The sequence below is a fragment of the Macaca mulatta genome, chromosome 8 (genome assembly GCF_049350105.2).
Source record: "Macaca mulatta isolate MMU2019108-1 chromosome 8, T2T-MMU8v2.0, whole genome shotgun sequence".
NCBI lineage: Eukaryota > Metazoa > Chordata > Mammalia > Primates > Cercopithecidae > Macaca > Macaca mulatta.
The window spans coordinates 81,277,353-81,292,171 of record NC_133413.1 but is presented as its reverse complement, the minus strand read 5'-3'; the positions used below and the strand labels follow the sequence as shown (position 1 = coordinate 81,292,171).

Sequence of the window (14,819 nt, the reverse complement as noted above, 5' to 3'; positions counted from 1 at the left end):
TAGAGAATAATTTACTTCTCAGAATTTCTTCTAAGCCTGAGTTCATAATTGTTATTATTCCTTATTTCTTCTTTCAACCAGAGTTCTATATACACCTGGCCACACTGATGATCATATGGCTCTACTCTTAGAGGAAGAAAACGCTATCTTTTCTGGAGACTGCATCCTAGGGGAAGGAACAACGATATTTGAAGACCTCTATGATTATATGAACTCTTTAAAAGAGTTATTGAAAATTAAAGCTGATATTATATATCCAGGTGGGTAATTTTTTAATTTTTTTGTATTTTTAAATAGAGACAAGGTCTTGCTGTGTTTTCCAGGCTGTTCTCAAACTCCTGACCTCAAGCAGTCTTCCCACCTCAACCTCCCAAAGTGCTGGGTTTACAGGCATGCCAAAGTGGATAGTTTTTCAAACCTAGCAAACCAGTTGTGTCAGATGATGAGGAAGGTTCATTTTGGCTTGTCTCTGTATGTATTTGGCCTTGAAGAGATAACATATAAGGCCAGGCTCGGTGGCTCACACCTGTAATCCCAGCACTTGGGAGGCCAAGGCGGGCAGATCATGAGGTCAGGAGTTCGAGACCAGCCTGGCCAACATGGTGAAACCCCGTCTCCACTGAAAATACAAAAATTAGCTGAGCGTGGTGGCACACGCCTGTAATCCCAGCTACTTGGGAGGCCGAGACAGGAGAATCGCTTGAACGTGGGAGATGGAAGTTGCAGTCAGCTGAGATCGCACCACTGTGTGCCAGCCTGGGTGACAAAAGCAAGACTCTGTCTCGGGAAAAAAAAAAAAAAAAACATATAAACTACTTCTTTAAAATATACCCCTCTTTGGGAAGCCTAGGTGGGCAGATCACCCGAGTTCAGGAGTTCGAGACCAGCCTGGCCAACATGTTGAAACCCTGTCTCTACTAATAATAAAAAAATTACCCGGGCATAGTGGCAGGCACCTATAATACCAGCTACTCAGGAGGCTAAGGCAGGATAATTGCTTAAACCTGGGAGGTGGAGGTTGCAATGAGCCAAGATCCGCCATTGCACTCCAGCCTGGGCAACACAGTGAGACTCTGTCTCAAAAAAAAAAAAAAAAGGAAAAAAATACACCCCTACGTCCTCTCTAGCTGTGCAGTTAAAGAGAAGGCCGAGAGCCATATTAGTAACTTTTGATAAAGATATGAGGGTTATTTTTCAATATACAGTTATTAATAGAACTGTGCAAAGAAATAAGCTTACATTGAAATGGGATAATATTTTCATTCCATAAGCCACTGTCATTTTTGTTAACTTGATTTGTATTTGTACCACATTTTAGCTGTGTAACTTTGGGTAATGTTTGACCTCTGAGCTTTAGTTTTTTTAATTTACAATATTGAAATACCAATAGCTTCTATATCAACTATAAAATGGTAATCCTTATTTCCATTCTCCAGAAAGAGAAACATATTAGTATCTCAGATCTCACTGGACTGTTCTACAATATCAATCTCTCCTTCATCTTAGAGCTAAGAAATGGCCAGGCGCAGTGGCTCATGCCTGTAATCCCAGCACTTTGGGAGGCCAAGGCAGGCAGATCACCTGAGGTCAGGAGTTCAAGACCAGCCAGGCCAACATGGTGAAACCCCATCCCTACTAAAAATACAAAAATTAGCCAGGCATTGTGGCGGGCACCTGTAATCCCAGCTTCTCAAGAGGCTGAGGGAGGAAAATCACTTGAACATGGGAGGCGGAGATTGCAGTGAGCAGAGATCACGCAATAGAGTGAGACTCCTTCTCAAAAAAAAAAAAAAAAAGCTAAGAAAGGACCCAACAAAAAGGCCCAAAAGGAAAAAGGGACTAGGCCACTTAATTTTCTAAGTTCTTCTAACTTGCTCCTAACCCATTGAAAGATCCATCCATCCAGTATCTTCAACACATTTATACTCTGTGATGAGTTCCTACTGCTGGGGAAATAAAAAACATACAGTAGAGCTAGGCATTTAGATTAATATGATGACGTTAAAGGATTGCAGGCTGATAGCTTTGGGGGATTTGTTTGTTTTGCTTTGTTTTTGCTAAAGACAGCTATTTTTAAAGAGAAGAGGGCAGACGTTCGGTGAATTCACATTCAGGCTAAGCTAATGAGAGGCTGCCTAGTAAAGATTCTAGAGTGCTTTAATGAATCCAGTGAAGTGGCTTACTAGCACAGCAGTTGTTTATATGTAAATTATGCTCTGTAGCCATAGCTACCATAATATTAAAGCCTTCTAGCCATCAGGTTTTGTGCAAGGGCCTTTACAGTTGTCATCCTCACCAAAACCCTGTAAAGTAGGTAGTGGTTTCCTCACCACACATCAGAAGAAACAGCTTGGAGAGATTCAGATAATTCCTCATTTATTAGCCACACAGCAAATAAATGATAGGTCTGTGTCTAACCAGATCCCATAACAGGTTAGCCTGCTTCTGAATATTTTGTTCTCAAATATTCAAGAACATCATTCTTCCAGACTTGTATAATATATAATATTAATATGTACTGTCTTAAAAGGGAGGTAAATTATAGTATAACTTAATCTGGGTTGTCAAAATTTCTGACACACATAAGCGTATACATAGGATTCTTAAAGTTCTACTGTGGGTCTTGTGAATTTTTAATAGAGCTTGGTCATGTACATGAAACTGCTTTTTACATTCTCCTTTTGCAGTATTTTATAAGCTTAGCCTAATGGTCAAGAGCACAGAGTGGTTAAGAGATCCCGTCAGAATCCTAACTCTACCCCTTCTTAGCTATGTAACTGTGGACAGATTATTTACCCTCCGTATGCCTCAGTTTCTGCCATAAGAAAGGTATAATAATTGTACCTACTTCATGGGATTCTTGTAAGAATAATGTATGTTAATCATTTAGGGCAGTGCCTAGCACATAGTGAGCACTCCATAAACATTACCTATTGTTATTATTGTAGTTGCTATTTTTATTGCTATATTTTATTGTTAAATTTTTATTCCTATTTTTAATGTACACAATATTTTCTATAGATTGTATTTGCTATAATTTTCTAATTGGGGGGCATTGTACATAATTTTTAAATCTCTTTCACCTGTATAGCTTTCCAAATAGTTCATAGAGTGAGTTAGCTTCTGTTGTACTTAGTATTTTTTTATCTGGCTGAAGTAACTCATAATTATTTTAATTCAGGACATGGCCCAGTAATTCATAATGCTGAAGCTAAAATTCAAGAATACATTTCTCACAGAAATATCCGAGAGCAGCAAATTCTTACATTATTTCGTGAGAACTTTGAGAAATCATTTACAGTAATGGAGCTTGTAAAAATTATTTACAAGGTAATTTTCAGTTTTCTTATTTGTATGTAGTCACAGATTTATCAGAATTATCTATTTAGTAGACTATAGAAATGGTAAACTTATCATATCCCAGATCAGAAGTTATGCCACTTTTCTAGATGTGAGACCAGCAGCCTAAACTTTCTACAGCGCTAAAATTAAACAAAAACTGGCCTTAGAGAACAAAGATAGCCATTTTGAGCCATCATTGAACTTTATATACTTGATTATTGTAGGAGAAACTGCCTATTTAGGAGGAACTACCAAGAGCCTGATGATTACATTTTGTAATAATTTTTGGATTATTCTAGCCATCTTGATTATCTCGTGTGCTAGCCTGCACCAAGAAAGGCGGGGTGACCTGCTAGACACAAATATTGGGATGGTAACAGTGAGAAGTAGTAGCAAAGCAGTGAGAAGTAGTAGCAATGCCAAACAATGGAGAAAAAGGAAAAAAAAAATCAAAGAACATGAGTAAAGTAGTATGTAGGGAAAGAGCCTTACACCTCAGTGGCCTCTGAGAATATCACTGTATTGACAGCACTATATAGCATTCAGTATAATTCAGTTTTTCAGCAAATGTTTATTAGATGTCTGCTGTCTAGGTAGCATAGCTTAGAGGTTAAAAATGTAAGCTTTTGTGGCCAGGCATAGTGGCTCACCCCTGTAATCCCAGCGTTTTGGGAGGCTAAGTGGAAGGGTTGCTTCAGCCCAGGAGTTCATGACAAGCTTGGGCAACATAGTGAGACCTCAACTCTACAAAAAATTTTTTAAATGAGCCGGGCGTGGTGGCACATGCCTGTGATCCCAGCTGCTCGGATGGCTGAGATGGGAGGATCACATGAGCCTGGGAAGTAAAGGCTGCAGTGAGCCGACATCATACCGTTGCACACCAACCTTGGTGACAGTGCAAGACTGTATCTCAAAAACTTTTTTTTTTGAGACAGAGTTTCTCTCTTGTTGCCCAGGCTGGAGTGCAACGGTGCCATCTCAGCTCACTGCAACCTCCGCCTCCCGGGTTGAAGCAATTCTCCTGCCTCAGCCTCCCGAGTAGCTGGGATTACAGGCATGTGCCATCACACCTGGCTAATTTTGTATTTTTAGTAGAGACAGGGTTTCTCGGTGTTGGTCAGGCTGGTCTTGAACTCCCGGCCTCAGGTGATCCGCCTGCCTCGGCCTCCTAAAGTGCTGGGATTACAGGTGTGAGTCACTGCGCCCACCCCAAAAACTTTTTTCTAAAAATTAAATTTAAATTAAACTATACAAAGATATTACCGTGTAACCTAATAAATAAATTATAGGGCCAACTGTCTGTAGCATCATGAAAACATTCTAAGAATAATTTTTACATTTATTCATTCATAAAATATTAATGTGTTTCTGCTATGTATTATTATGCTAAACACTGAATATTCAGTAATGAACAAAACAGATACTGCTGCTGGGCCAGGCATGGTGGCTCACGCCTGTGATCCCAGCACTTTAGGAGGCCAAGGCGGGTGGATCACCCGAGGTCAGGAGTTCGAGACAAGCCTGGCCAATGTGGTGAAACCCTATCTCTACTAAAAATACAAAAATTAGCCAGGCATGCTGGCACACGCCTGTAATCCTAGCTACTCGGGAGGCTGAGGCACGAGAATAGTTTGAACCTGGGAGGCGGAGGTTGCAGTGAGCTGAGATCGCGCCATTGTACTCCAGCCTGGGCAACAAGAGTGAAACTCTGTCTCAAAAAAAAAGAACAGATACTGCTACTGTCTTTATGGCACTTACAACCTATTCTATCTATAGGAGTATAGATAGAATATAAAACAAGATGTATACAAAGTGAAATTGTGAAAAATGTTAAGTTAAAAATGTGTTTAAGATAAACTTTTGTTACATTTTGCTTTTCTTCAAAGCTTTCAAAAAAATTAACTGTTCTTTTTTTAAAAAGAAGGAATTTTTTTCACCTTCATTTTTCTTTTAGAATACTCCTGAGAATTTACATGAAATGGCTAAACGTAATCTCTTGCTTCATTTGAAAAAACTAGAAAAAGAAGGAAAAATATGTGAGTATGCTTCCAAATTTTCTTCTGTTACCAGCATTTAAAATATTTTTACAGATGCCTTAGTTTCCTTCGAGGAAAAATAATACCCATCAGAGTTCTCCCATGAATATCACTTTAAATTGGAGAGAGACAGGCGCTAGGAAGGTCAGTAGCACAGGGCCAGTTGACCACAAGTTGGAACCAAAGGCTCCCATGTGAATTAGAATCTCAGTTGGAATTCCAATCCTTACTCACCAGAATGGCAATCAAAGACACGTAGTAGGAAGATAACTTCTATTCTCCCAGACCCAAAAACCACGAAGAATTTTACATGTGGTAGATTTGGGAACAGCCAAAGGTTTTAAACAGTGGTAAAGGTAGTAAACTCAGAGATGTTAAAGCAGTAATTATGTAATTATTTTCTAGTGTTAGTTTGTCAAACTAATAATTTATAGAAATGTAATCCTTAAAAGCCAGAATTCTAAGCTTGAATTTGATGTGGAAGCCTTAGCAATGTTTTTACATGTACCAAAAATACCCAACTTTATATTGAGCAACAAAATTATTTTAAGAATGAGTACTTTTTCTAGCCACAAGGTAACTTAAAATCCAGTGCATTTACTTATCTATTGTTAAATTTTTACTCTCTGATTTTCTTTCTACAGTTAGCAGCACAGATCCTGACAAGAAATGGAAAGCTCATCTTTAGTTTCAGATTAAAGAAAGCTTTGTTTTATTTTGCTTTGAGAGAATGGTATGTTTTCTTAACTATAGGTTATTTTATAGAGAGTATAAAAGTATAAAACATTGAAAATAACCCTAGATATGCTTTAAAATAATGTTATATTTATGCTAAAATATATGAATTACACTATACAACCATATGATAGGTTATTTCTCTAACCTTGGTTTTATAACGTTTTACCAAAAATTCAAAATCTAATAGTTTATCAGTTTTCAATAGATTCAATAAAATGGTTACTTTAAAAATAATAAAATTTATCCAATTTAAACTTGATGTTATTTTTGGTGGTCAGTTATCTATTATTAGTGATCAGTAATACTGTTTTCTATAGCTACTTTATTTAACAGCACAGATTTCTATGTACCCTTACTCTTTTCTCAACCCTTGTCTCTATCTGTACATAATTGCTTTGTCTTGATGTTTCTATCAACTATATCATGACTATCTATTGGTTCCATAACTCTGTATCATGTGTATTTTCTTATTCTGGTATACCACAAATGATTCATGCAAATGAATTTTTGGTGATTGAAAAATATTAAATTCCTAATTTAAAGTATTATATAATGAGTAATAATTTCTGTAATCCATTAATGCAACCAACATACTTCCCAAGTTTAAATTTTAGTATGTAAATAGTCATCAGCTTATACATGAATTATTTACCAAAAGTTTACATTTAAATTAAAGGATTATAACATAGGGCATTTTTTATATTTTTATATAAGTAGTGTTCCTATATAGTGGTTAGGTTCACAAGGCAGTCCACCAGTGCTTACTTATACAGTTCTCAAACTACAATACTAAAATATGCCCGGAATTCTGAGTGCATTTTGTTTACTCTTCTCTAAAGAGTGAGACTTTAAAAAGTTTTTTGTTTGTTTTTGAGACAGTCTCTCTGTCACCTAGGCTGGAGTGCAATTGTGCAATCTCAGCTCACTGCAGTCTCTACCTCCCAGGCTCAAGCAATCCTCCCACCTCAGCCTCCTGAATAGCTGGGACTACAGGCACACAGCACCACACCTGGCTAATGTTTTTATTTTTTATACAGATAGAATCTCACTATGTTGCCTAGGTTAGTCTTGAACTGGCTCAAGCATTCCTCCTGCCTCAACCTTCCAGAGTGCTGGGATGATAGGCATGAGCTACCACACCCAGCCAGACTTAACATTTTTTTAGTTTTCTTTGGCAGCTTCATCTCTTTCTGCCTCTTTTCCCAAGGTCCCTAGAATTTTCATGCCATTCTAATACACTTATTCTCATGCTTTGAAGACCTAGACCCGTATTCCTAGAACTGGTTCTTATTACAGAATAACTATAAACTCAAAAACAAAATCATCCTAATTGAAAAATAGGCAAAGAACTTGAATAGACATTTCTCCACAAAAGATATACAAGTGGCCCATAACACATGAAAAGATATTCATCATCACTCATCATTAGATAAATGTTAAAACCCTGAGATACCACTTCAGGCCCATTAGGATAGCTGTTATTAAAAATTTTAAATTAAAATAAATAAATAAATAAATAAATAACAAGTGTTGGCAAGAATGTGGAGGAATCCTTGTGCATTGCTGATAGGAACATAAAATCGTGTAGCCACTATGGAAAACAGTATGGTACTTCCTCAAAAAAACCTTTAGAATTACCATATGGTCAGCAATTTCTCTTCTGACTATATACCCAAAAAATTAAAAGCAGGGACTTGAACAGACATTTGTACATCCATGTTCACAGCAACTTTATTCACAATAGCCAAAAGGTGGAAGCAACCTAAATGTCTGTTGAAGGACGACTGGATAAATAAAATATGCTATACACATATAGCAGAATGTATTTCTTCTTACAAAGGAGGGAAATTCTGACATGTGCTACAACATGGATGAACCTTGAAGACATTATGCTAAGTGATACTAGCCTGTCACAAAAAGATAAACACTATACAATAGTACTTATAGGAGGTGCCTAGAGTGGTCAAATTCATAGACAGAAAGAAGAATGGTGGATACCAGGGACTAGGAGGAAGGGGAAATGGGAAGTTAGTGTTTCATATAAGAAGTTTTGCAGTTTGGGTAGATGAAAAGAGTTCTGGTGATAGGTGGTAGCAGTGATTGCAAAACACTGTCAATGTACTTAATATCACTGAATGATACTATGTTAGGGTTCTCCAGAGGAGCAGAACCGATAATACAAATGTATATCTAAAAGGGAGTTTATTAGGGAGAATTGGCTTACGCAGTTACAAGACAAAATCCCACAATAGGCTACCTGCAAGCTGGGGAAAAAGAGAAGCTGGTAGCATGGCTCAATCCAAGTCCAAGAGCCTCAAAACCAGGGAAGCCAACAGTGCAGCCAAGGCTGAGGCCAAAGGATTTATTCTTTTTTTTTTTTTTTTTTTTGCGCAACAGAATCTCACCGTGTTGCCCAGGCTAGAGTGCAGTGGTGCGATTTTGGCTCACTGCAACCTCTGCCTCCTGGATTCAAGCGATTCTCCTGCCTCAGCCTCCTGAATAACTAGGATTATAGCCCCAGCTAATTTTTGTATTTTTAGTAGAAACACGGTTTTACTATGTTGGCCAGGCTGGTCTCAAACTCCAGGATTTGTTTTTGATATGCTTCTCTTCCTCCTCTTATAACCAAATCTTCACCAAGTACTTAATGCCTATTCCACCTCCAGAATGTATCACTACCTCTTACCCCACCAATACTCCTTAGTCCAGGCCATCATCCTCTCTTGCCTGAACCAGTGCAATTAATTCTGGACTTCCTACCTCTATTCTTGGAAGAAGTTGGGGAACAGGGATGAGAAGGGCATTCTGAGCTGAGGAAATCTTACGTAAAAGCCATGGAATCATTGTCTTTTTATAGTACCATGGCCCACTTCAGATACTGCAGACTGTAATTAGATATATTGGAAGAGGGGTGATAATGGAAGGCTAGTACATTTATTGTTTATTGAAAGAGTCTAGCAACTGAGAGCTTTAACCAAAACAATGGCATTCATTAAATGTCTGCTTTGTCCTGGGTACTGGGCCAGGCCCGGGGATACAAAGGTAAACAAAAGAAGCTCATATTTTATTTATGAAGACATACAATTACCATGTGCTAGAGTAAAGGAAGAGGAGCTTACCTGGCTGAGTTATAGAAAGCTGCTTAGAGGACCTTGAGCTCAGTCTTAAAAGATGGGTACATGGTAGGCAAAGTTAGGGGTTTTTGTATGGTAGATGGGAGAATTGTTCCAATTGGAGGAAATCATGTATGCACATAGATATGGCAGAGCATCATTTGGTTGGGGAACTAATTTATACAACTAGAATTTATGTTATTGTGTGTTGAGGCCATAGGGATAACAAGAATCTCATGGGAACACAGAAATCACACAGGAAGCAACGTATTGTTATCCAGTCGTGTTTCATACAGGTTGAGGTATGTATACTTTAGGAATTGGAAAGCATTTCAGGTTCTGGAGCAGTTCTAGTATTATTTTGTTGTATCCTCACAGCAAGAGTTGGTCCTCTTCTATTCTGGTGATTTCATTCCTCTATTCATTTCCAGTACTTCAGACAATCACTTTACCTTCCGTTCAGAGCACCTGGAAGTTTTTGCTTACTCATGTTCTGTTTATTCAAGAGTTTCCAAAGCCTGCTTGTTGTCACCTCTGCCTTCTCTCTGCATATCTTCAGCCTCTGTTTGGCAACTGTGTAGCCCTCTTCATGTCTCAGGTACTGATCTCCTCATAGAAAACGATCTGATTGGTGTATTTGTTCTCTGTTTGAGAGAATTTTCTTGCCACACTTTCTTATATGTTACTGACCAGCCTTTATGCTGACTGCGCTGGACCAATCATCAGGGACCAGAAGTTTTATCAGAAGGGGACAGGGACCCCATTGAACAGAGGCAGTGGGGACCGTAAGCATTCTAAGATTTGATGTTTTCAGTATCGTGGGGGAAGGAAAAAAACAGAAGGGGTATCAAGGATTCTAGAATGGGGGATAAGATATAGGATAAATATTAAAGAAGAGGAATAGCACTTAGAAACCTATTAGTTATTGAGAGATGGGGGATCAGGTAGACAGAGAGAAGTCTAGAAGAGCTATAGATTTCTGGCTTGGGCAGCTGGGTAGATGTTGGTAACCAGATTGAGAGACTAGAAGAAACGGGACAGGTAGAGTACAGAAGAGAAGAAAGATGCGTTTTACTACAGATACAAGTTTGAAGTACCAGGAAACATCCAAAGGGAGATACCTAGTAGGCACTCAGATGTATGGAACTGGAGCTGGGCAGATAAGATATATTTTGTTACAGGTAACAGAAACTTATTTCAACAAGCTTAAGCAAAGGGGGAAGTTGGTTGGCACATGTAACCAACCTGAGAAGAATAAGAGTAGAGTAAAGTCAAGCCTGTGAACAAGAACAGATGTTGACATTCCCATCAATACAACCCCAAACCTCTCACCTCTATTTATCTTTGCAGGTAGGAGACCCCACATTCAACTGGGTTCTTCACATGATGAAGGACATGGACACGGTTATGGGAGCTCTGGGCTCACACTACTTTTTTTTTTTTAGTGGGGGGAGATGGGATCTTGCTGTATCACCCAGGCTGGAGTGCAGTGGCACAAACATGGCTCACTGCAACCTCCACCTCCCAGGCTTAAGTGATCCTCCCACCTTAACTGCCCCAGTAGCTGGGACCACAGGTGCAGGCTACCATGCCTGGCTAATTTTTATTTATGTATTTGGTTTTTGTAGAGATAAAGTCTTGCCATGTTGCCCAGGCTGGTCTTGAACTGAACTCAAGCAGTCCTCCTGCTTCAGTCTCCCAAAGTGCTGGGATTACAGTCATGAGCCCCCATAACTGGCCTCTAGGCTCGTATTCTCACCATTCTATAACCAGCAGAAAAAACTGATTTGTCTAGCTTCGAGATGAAAAATCCTAGGGGAAGAATTCAGTGATTTATACTGGTTTATTTCCCATCCCTTAGACCAGTCCCTGTGGTCAAGGAAACATTAGGTACTGTATTTAGCCCAGCTACCCCCTGTGGCTGGAGTGAGCAAAACCTGTTTCCAGAAGAAGACTGTCACAGGAAGATTCTGGACCAATATAGTTACCTTACTGAATAACTTTGCCTTCTTTCCAATTTGTGTAAAATATATAATAAATAAATCCAATTATGCTGCAGCAACTCAAAGAATGACTGGGTCATCTCTGTGCAACCTTAATCGTTTCTGTGTATTTCTCTCGAGACTTTGAGTATTTTGAAGTCGTCTCTCCAGATTGTCACTTCAATTAAAAGTTGGTGAAGTGGCTGGTAGCAGGGAAAGTAGAATCCTGGAGAACATGTGAAAAGATTCAAGGGCAGATAGTCTTATTTCTGCTAGTGCTGTTTATCAGTGCCCCCTCCGAAGTCTGTGCTTATAACAATGCAACACACATCAAAATGAGACCTGCCACCAATTTCCAGGGAATGGTGGAGGAGGAAGACTCTCATTACTATCAGTCTTTCCCTCCTATTCTATTTTTGGGGGTGCTTGGGAAGATACTTTTGCTTTAATTTTTATTTTAAAAAATAGAGACTGGGCGCAGTGTCTCACGCCTATAATCCCAGCACTTTGGGAGGTGCAGGGGGGCATCATGAGGTCAGGAGATCAAGACTATCCTGGCTAACACCATGAAACCCCGTCTCTTCTTAAAAAATACAAAAAATTAGCCGGGCGTGGTGGCGGGCACCTGTAGTCCCAGCTACTCGGGAGGCTGAGGCAGGAGAATGGCATGAACCTAGGAGGCAGAGCTTGCAGTGAGCCAAGATCGCACCACTGCACTCCAGCCTGGGCGACAGAGCGAGACGCCATCTCAAAAAAAAAAAAAATAGAACTCCTAGACTCAAGCAATCCACCGGCATCAGCCCCCCAAAGTGCTAGCATTATAGGCACAAGCCACTACACCCAGCCAATACTTGTGTTTTGTTAGGGGATATACGTTCAGTATTTGAAATATTGGGGGATCCATTCTAAGATGACTGAATAGGAACAGCTCTGGTCTGCAGCTCCCAGCGTGATTGATGTAGAGGACAGGTGATTTCCGCATTTCCAAGTGAGGTACCTGGTTCATCTCACTGGGAATGGTTGGACAGTGGGTGAAACCCACGGAGGGCAAGCTGAAGCAGGGTGGGGCATCACCTCACATGGGAAGCACAAGGGGTCAGGGGATTTCCCTTTCCTAGCCAAAGGAAGCTATGACAGACTGTACCTGGAAAAATGGGACACTCCCACCCAAATACTGCAATTTTCCCAAGGACTTAGCAACTGCCAGACAAGGAGATTCTCTCTCATGCCTGGCTCAGCGGGTCCCATGCCCATGGAACCTTGCTCACTGCTAGCGCAGCAGTCTGAGATCAAACTGTAAGGCGGCAGCCTGGCTGGGGGAGGGGCATCTGCCATTGCTGAGGCTTGAGTAGGTAAACAAAGCAGCCAAGAAGCCCAAACTGGGCAGAGCCCACCACAGCTCAGCAAGACCTACTGCCTCTAGACTCCACCTCTGTGGGCAGGGCTTAACTGAACAAAAGGCAGCAGACAACTTCTGCAGACTTAAACGTCTGCAGCTCTGACAGCTCTGAAGAGAGCAGTGGTTCTCCCAACACGGCATGTGAGCTCTGAGAATGGACAGACTGCCTCCTCAAGTGGGTCCATGTAGCCTAACTGGGAGACACCTCCCAGTAGGGGCCAACAGACACCTCATATAGGCGGGTGACTTTCTGGGATGAAGCTTCCAGAGGAAGGATCAGGCAGCAATATTTGCTGTTCTGCAATATATGCTGTTCTGCAGCCTCCGTTGCTGATACCCAGGCAAACAGGATCTGGAGTGGACCCCCAGCAAACTCCAAAAGACCTACAGCTGAGGGACTTGACTCTTACAAGGAAAACTAAATTAAAAACACAAAGGAATAGCATCAACAGCAACAAAAACAACATCTACACCAAAACCCCATCTGTAGGTCACCAACATCAAAGACCAAAGGTAGGTAAAAACCACAAAGATGGGGGGAAACCAGAGCAGAAAAGCTGAAAATTCTAAAAATCAGAGCACCTATTCTCCTACAAAGGATCACAGCTCCTCACTAGCAAAAGAACAAAGCTGGACAGAGAATGACTTTGATGAGTTGACAGAAGTAGGCTTCAGAAAGTCGGTAATAACAAACTTCTCTGAGCTAAAGGAACATGTTCAAACCCATCGCAAGGAAAATATAAACCTTGAAAAAAGGTTAGACGAATGGATAACTAGAATAAACAGTGTAGAGAAGACCTTAAATTACCTGATGGAGCTGAAAACCATGGCAAGATAACTTCGTGACACTTGCACAAGCTTCAGTGGCCGATTCAATCAAGAGGAAGAAAGGGTATCAGTGATTGAAGATCAAATTAATGAAATAAAGTGAGAAGACAAGGTTAGAGAAAAAAGAATAAAAATAAATGAACAAAGCCTCCAAGAAATATGGGACTATGTGAAAAGACCAAATCTGTGTTTCACTGGTGTACCTGAAAGTGATGGGGAGAATGGAACCAAGCTGGAAAACACTCTTCAGGATATTATCTGGGAGAACTTCCCCAAGAGACAAAGAAGACCATTAGATAATGGTACAGGGATCAATTCAACAAGAAGAACTAACTATCCTAAATATATATGCACCAAATACAGGAGCACCCAGATTCATAAAGCAAGTTCTTAGTGAACTACAAAGAGACTTAAACTCCCACACACTAATAATGGGAGATTTTAACACCCCATGGTCAATATTACACAGATCAAGGAGACAAAGGGTTAACAAGGATATCCAGGACTTAAACTCAGCTCTGCACCAAGCAGACCTAATAGACATCTACAGAACTCTCCACCCCAAATCAACAGAATATACATTCTTCTCAGCACCATATCACACTTATTCCAAAACTGACAACATAATTGGAAGTAAAGCACTCCTCAGCAAATGTAAAAGAACAGAAATCACAACAAACTGTCTCTCAGACCACAGTGCAATCAAATTAGAACTCAAGATTAAGAAACTCACTCAAAATCGCACAACTGCATGGAAACTGAACAACTTGCTCCTGAATGACTACTGGGTAAATAACAAAATGAAGTCCAAAATAAAGATGTTCTTTGAAACCAATGAGAACAAAGATACAACATACCAGCATCTCTGGGAAACATTTAAAGCATTGTGTAGAGGGAAATTTATAGCACTAAATGCCCACAAGAGAAAACAGAAAAGATCTAAAATTGACACCCTAACATCACAATTAAAAGAAATAGAGAAGCAAGAGCAAACACATTCAAAAGCTAGCAGAGGACAAGAAATAACTAAGATCAGAGCAGAACTGAAAGAGATAGTGACACAAAAAACCATTCAAAAAATTAATGAATCCGGGAGCTGGTTTTTTGAAAAAATCAAGAAAATTGATAGACCGCTAGCAAGACTAATAAAGAAGAAAAGAAGAATCAAAGAGATGCAATAAAAAATGATAAAGGGGATATCACCACCAAACCCACAGAAATACAAACTACCATCAGAGAACACTATAAACACCTCTACGCAAAAAAACAAAAAAAAAAAACTAGAAAATCTAGGAGAAATGGATAAATTCCTGGACACATACACCTTCCCAAGACTTAACCAGGAAGAAGTTGAATCTCTGAATAGACCAATAGCAGACTC

General features: G+C 39.8%; 1 protein-coding gene across 1 annotated transcript in view; it reads left to right on the top strand.

Annotated features, from left to right (window-relative positions):
• The window catches only part of LACTB2 (lactamase beta 2), a 30,476-nt gene extending 23,812 nt beyond the window's left edge, over positions 1-6,664 (top strand). Inside the window, exons 4-7 of the mRNA XM_015145553.2 lie at positions 82-260; positions 3,182-3,330; positions 5,297-5,378; positions 6,023-6,664. Coding sequence (XP_015001039.1) covers positions 82-260; positions 3,182-3,330; positions 5,297-5,378; positions 6,023-6,066 — 454 coding nt within the window. The 3' untranslated portion in view covers positions 6,067-6,664. The remainder of the gene's footprint in view (positions 1-81; positions 261-3,181; positions 3,331-5,296; positions 5,379-6,022) is intronic.
• Positions 6,665-14,819: the final 8,155 nt, after the last annotated feature.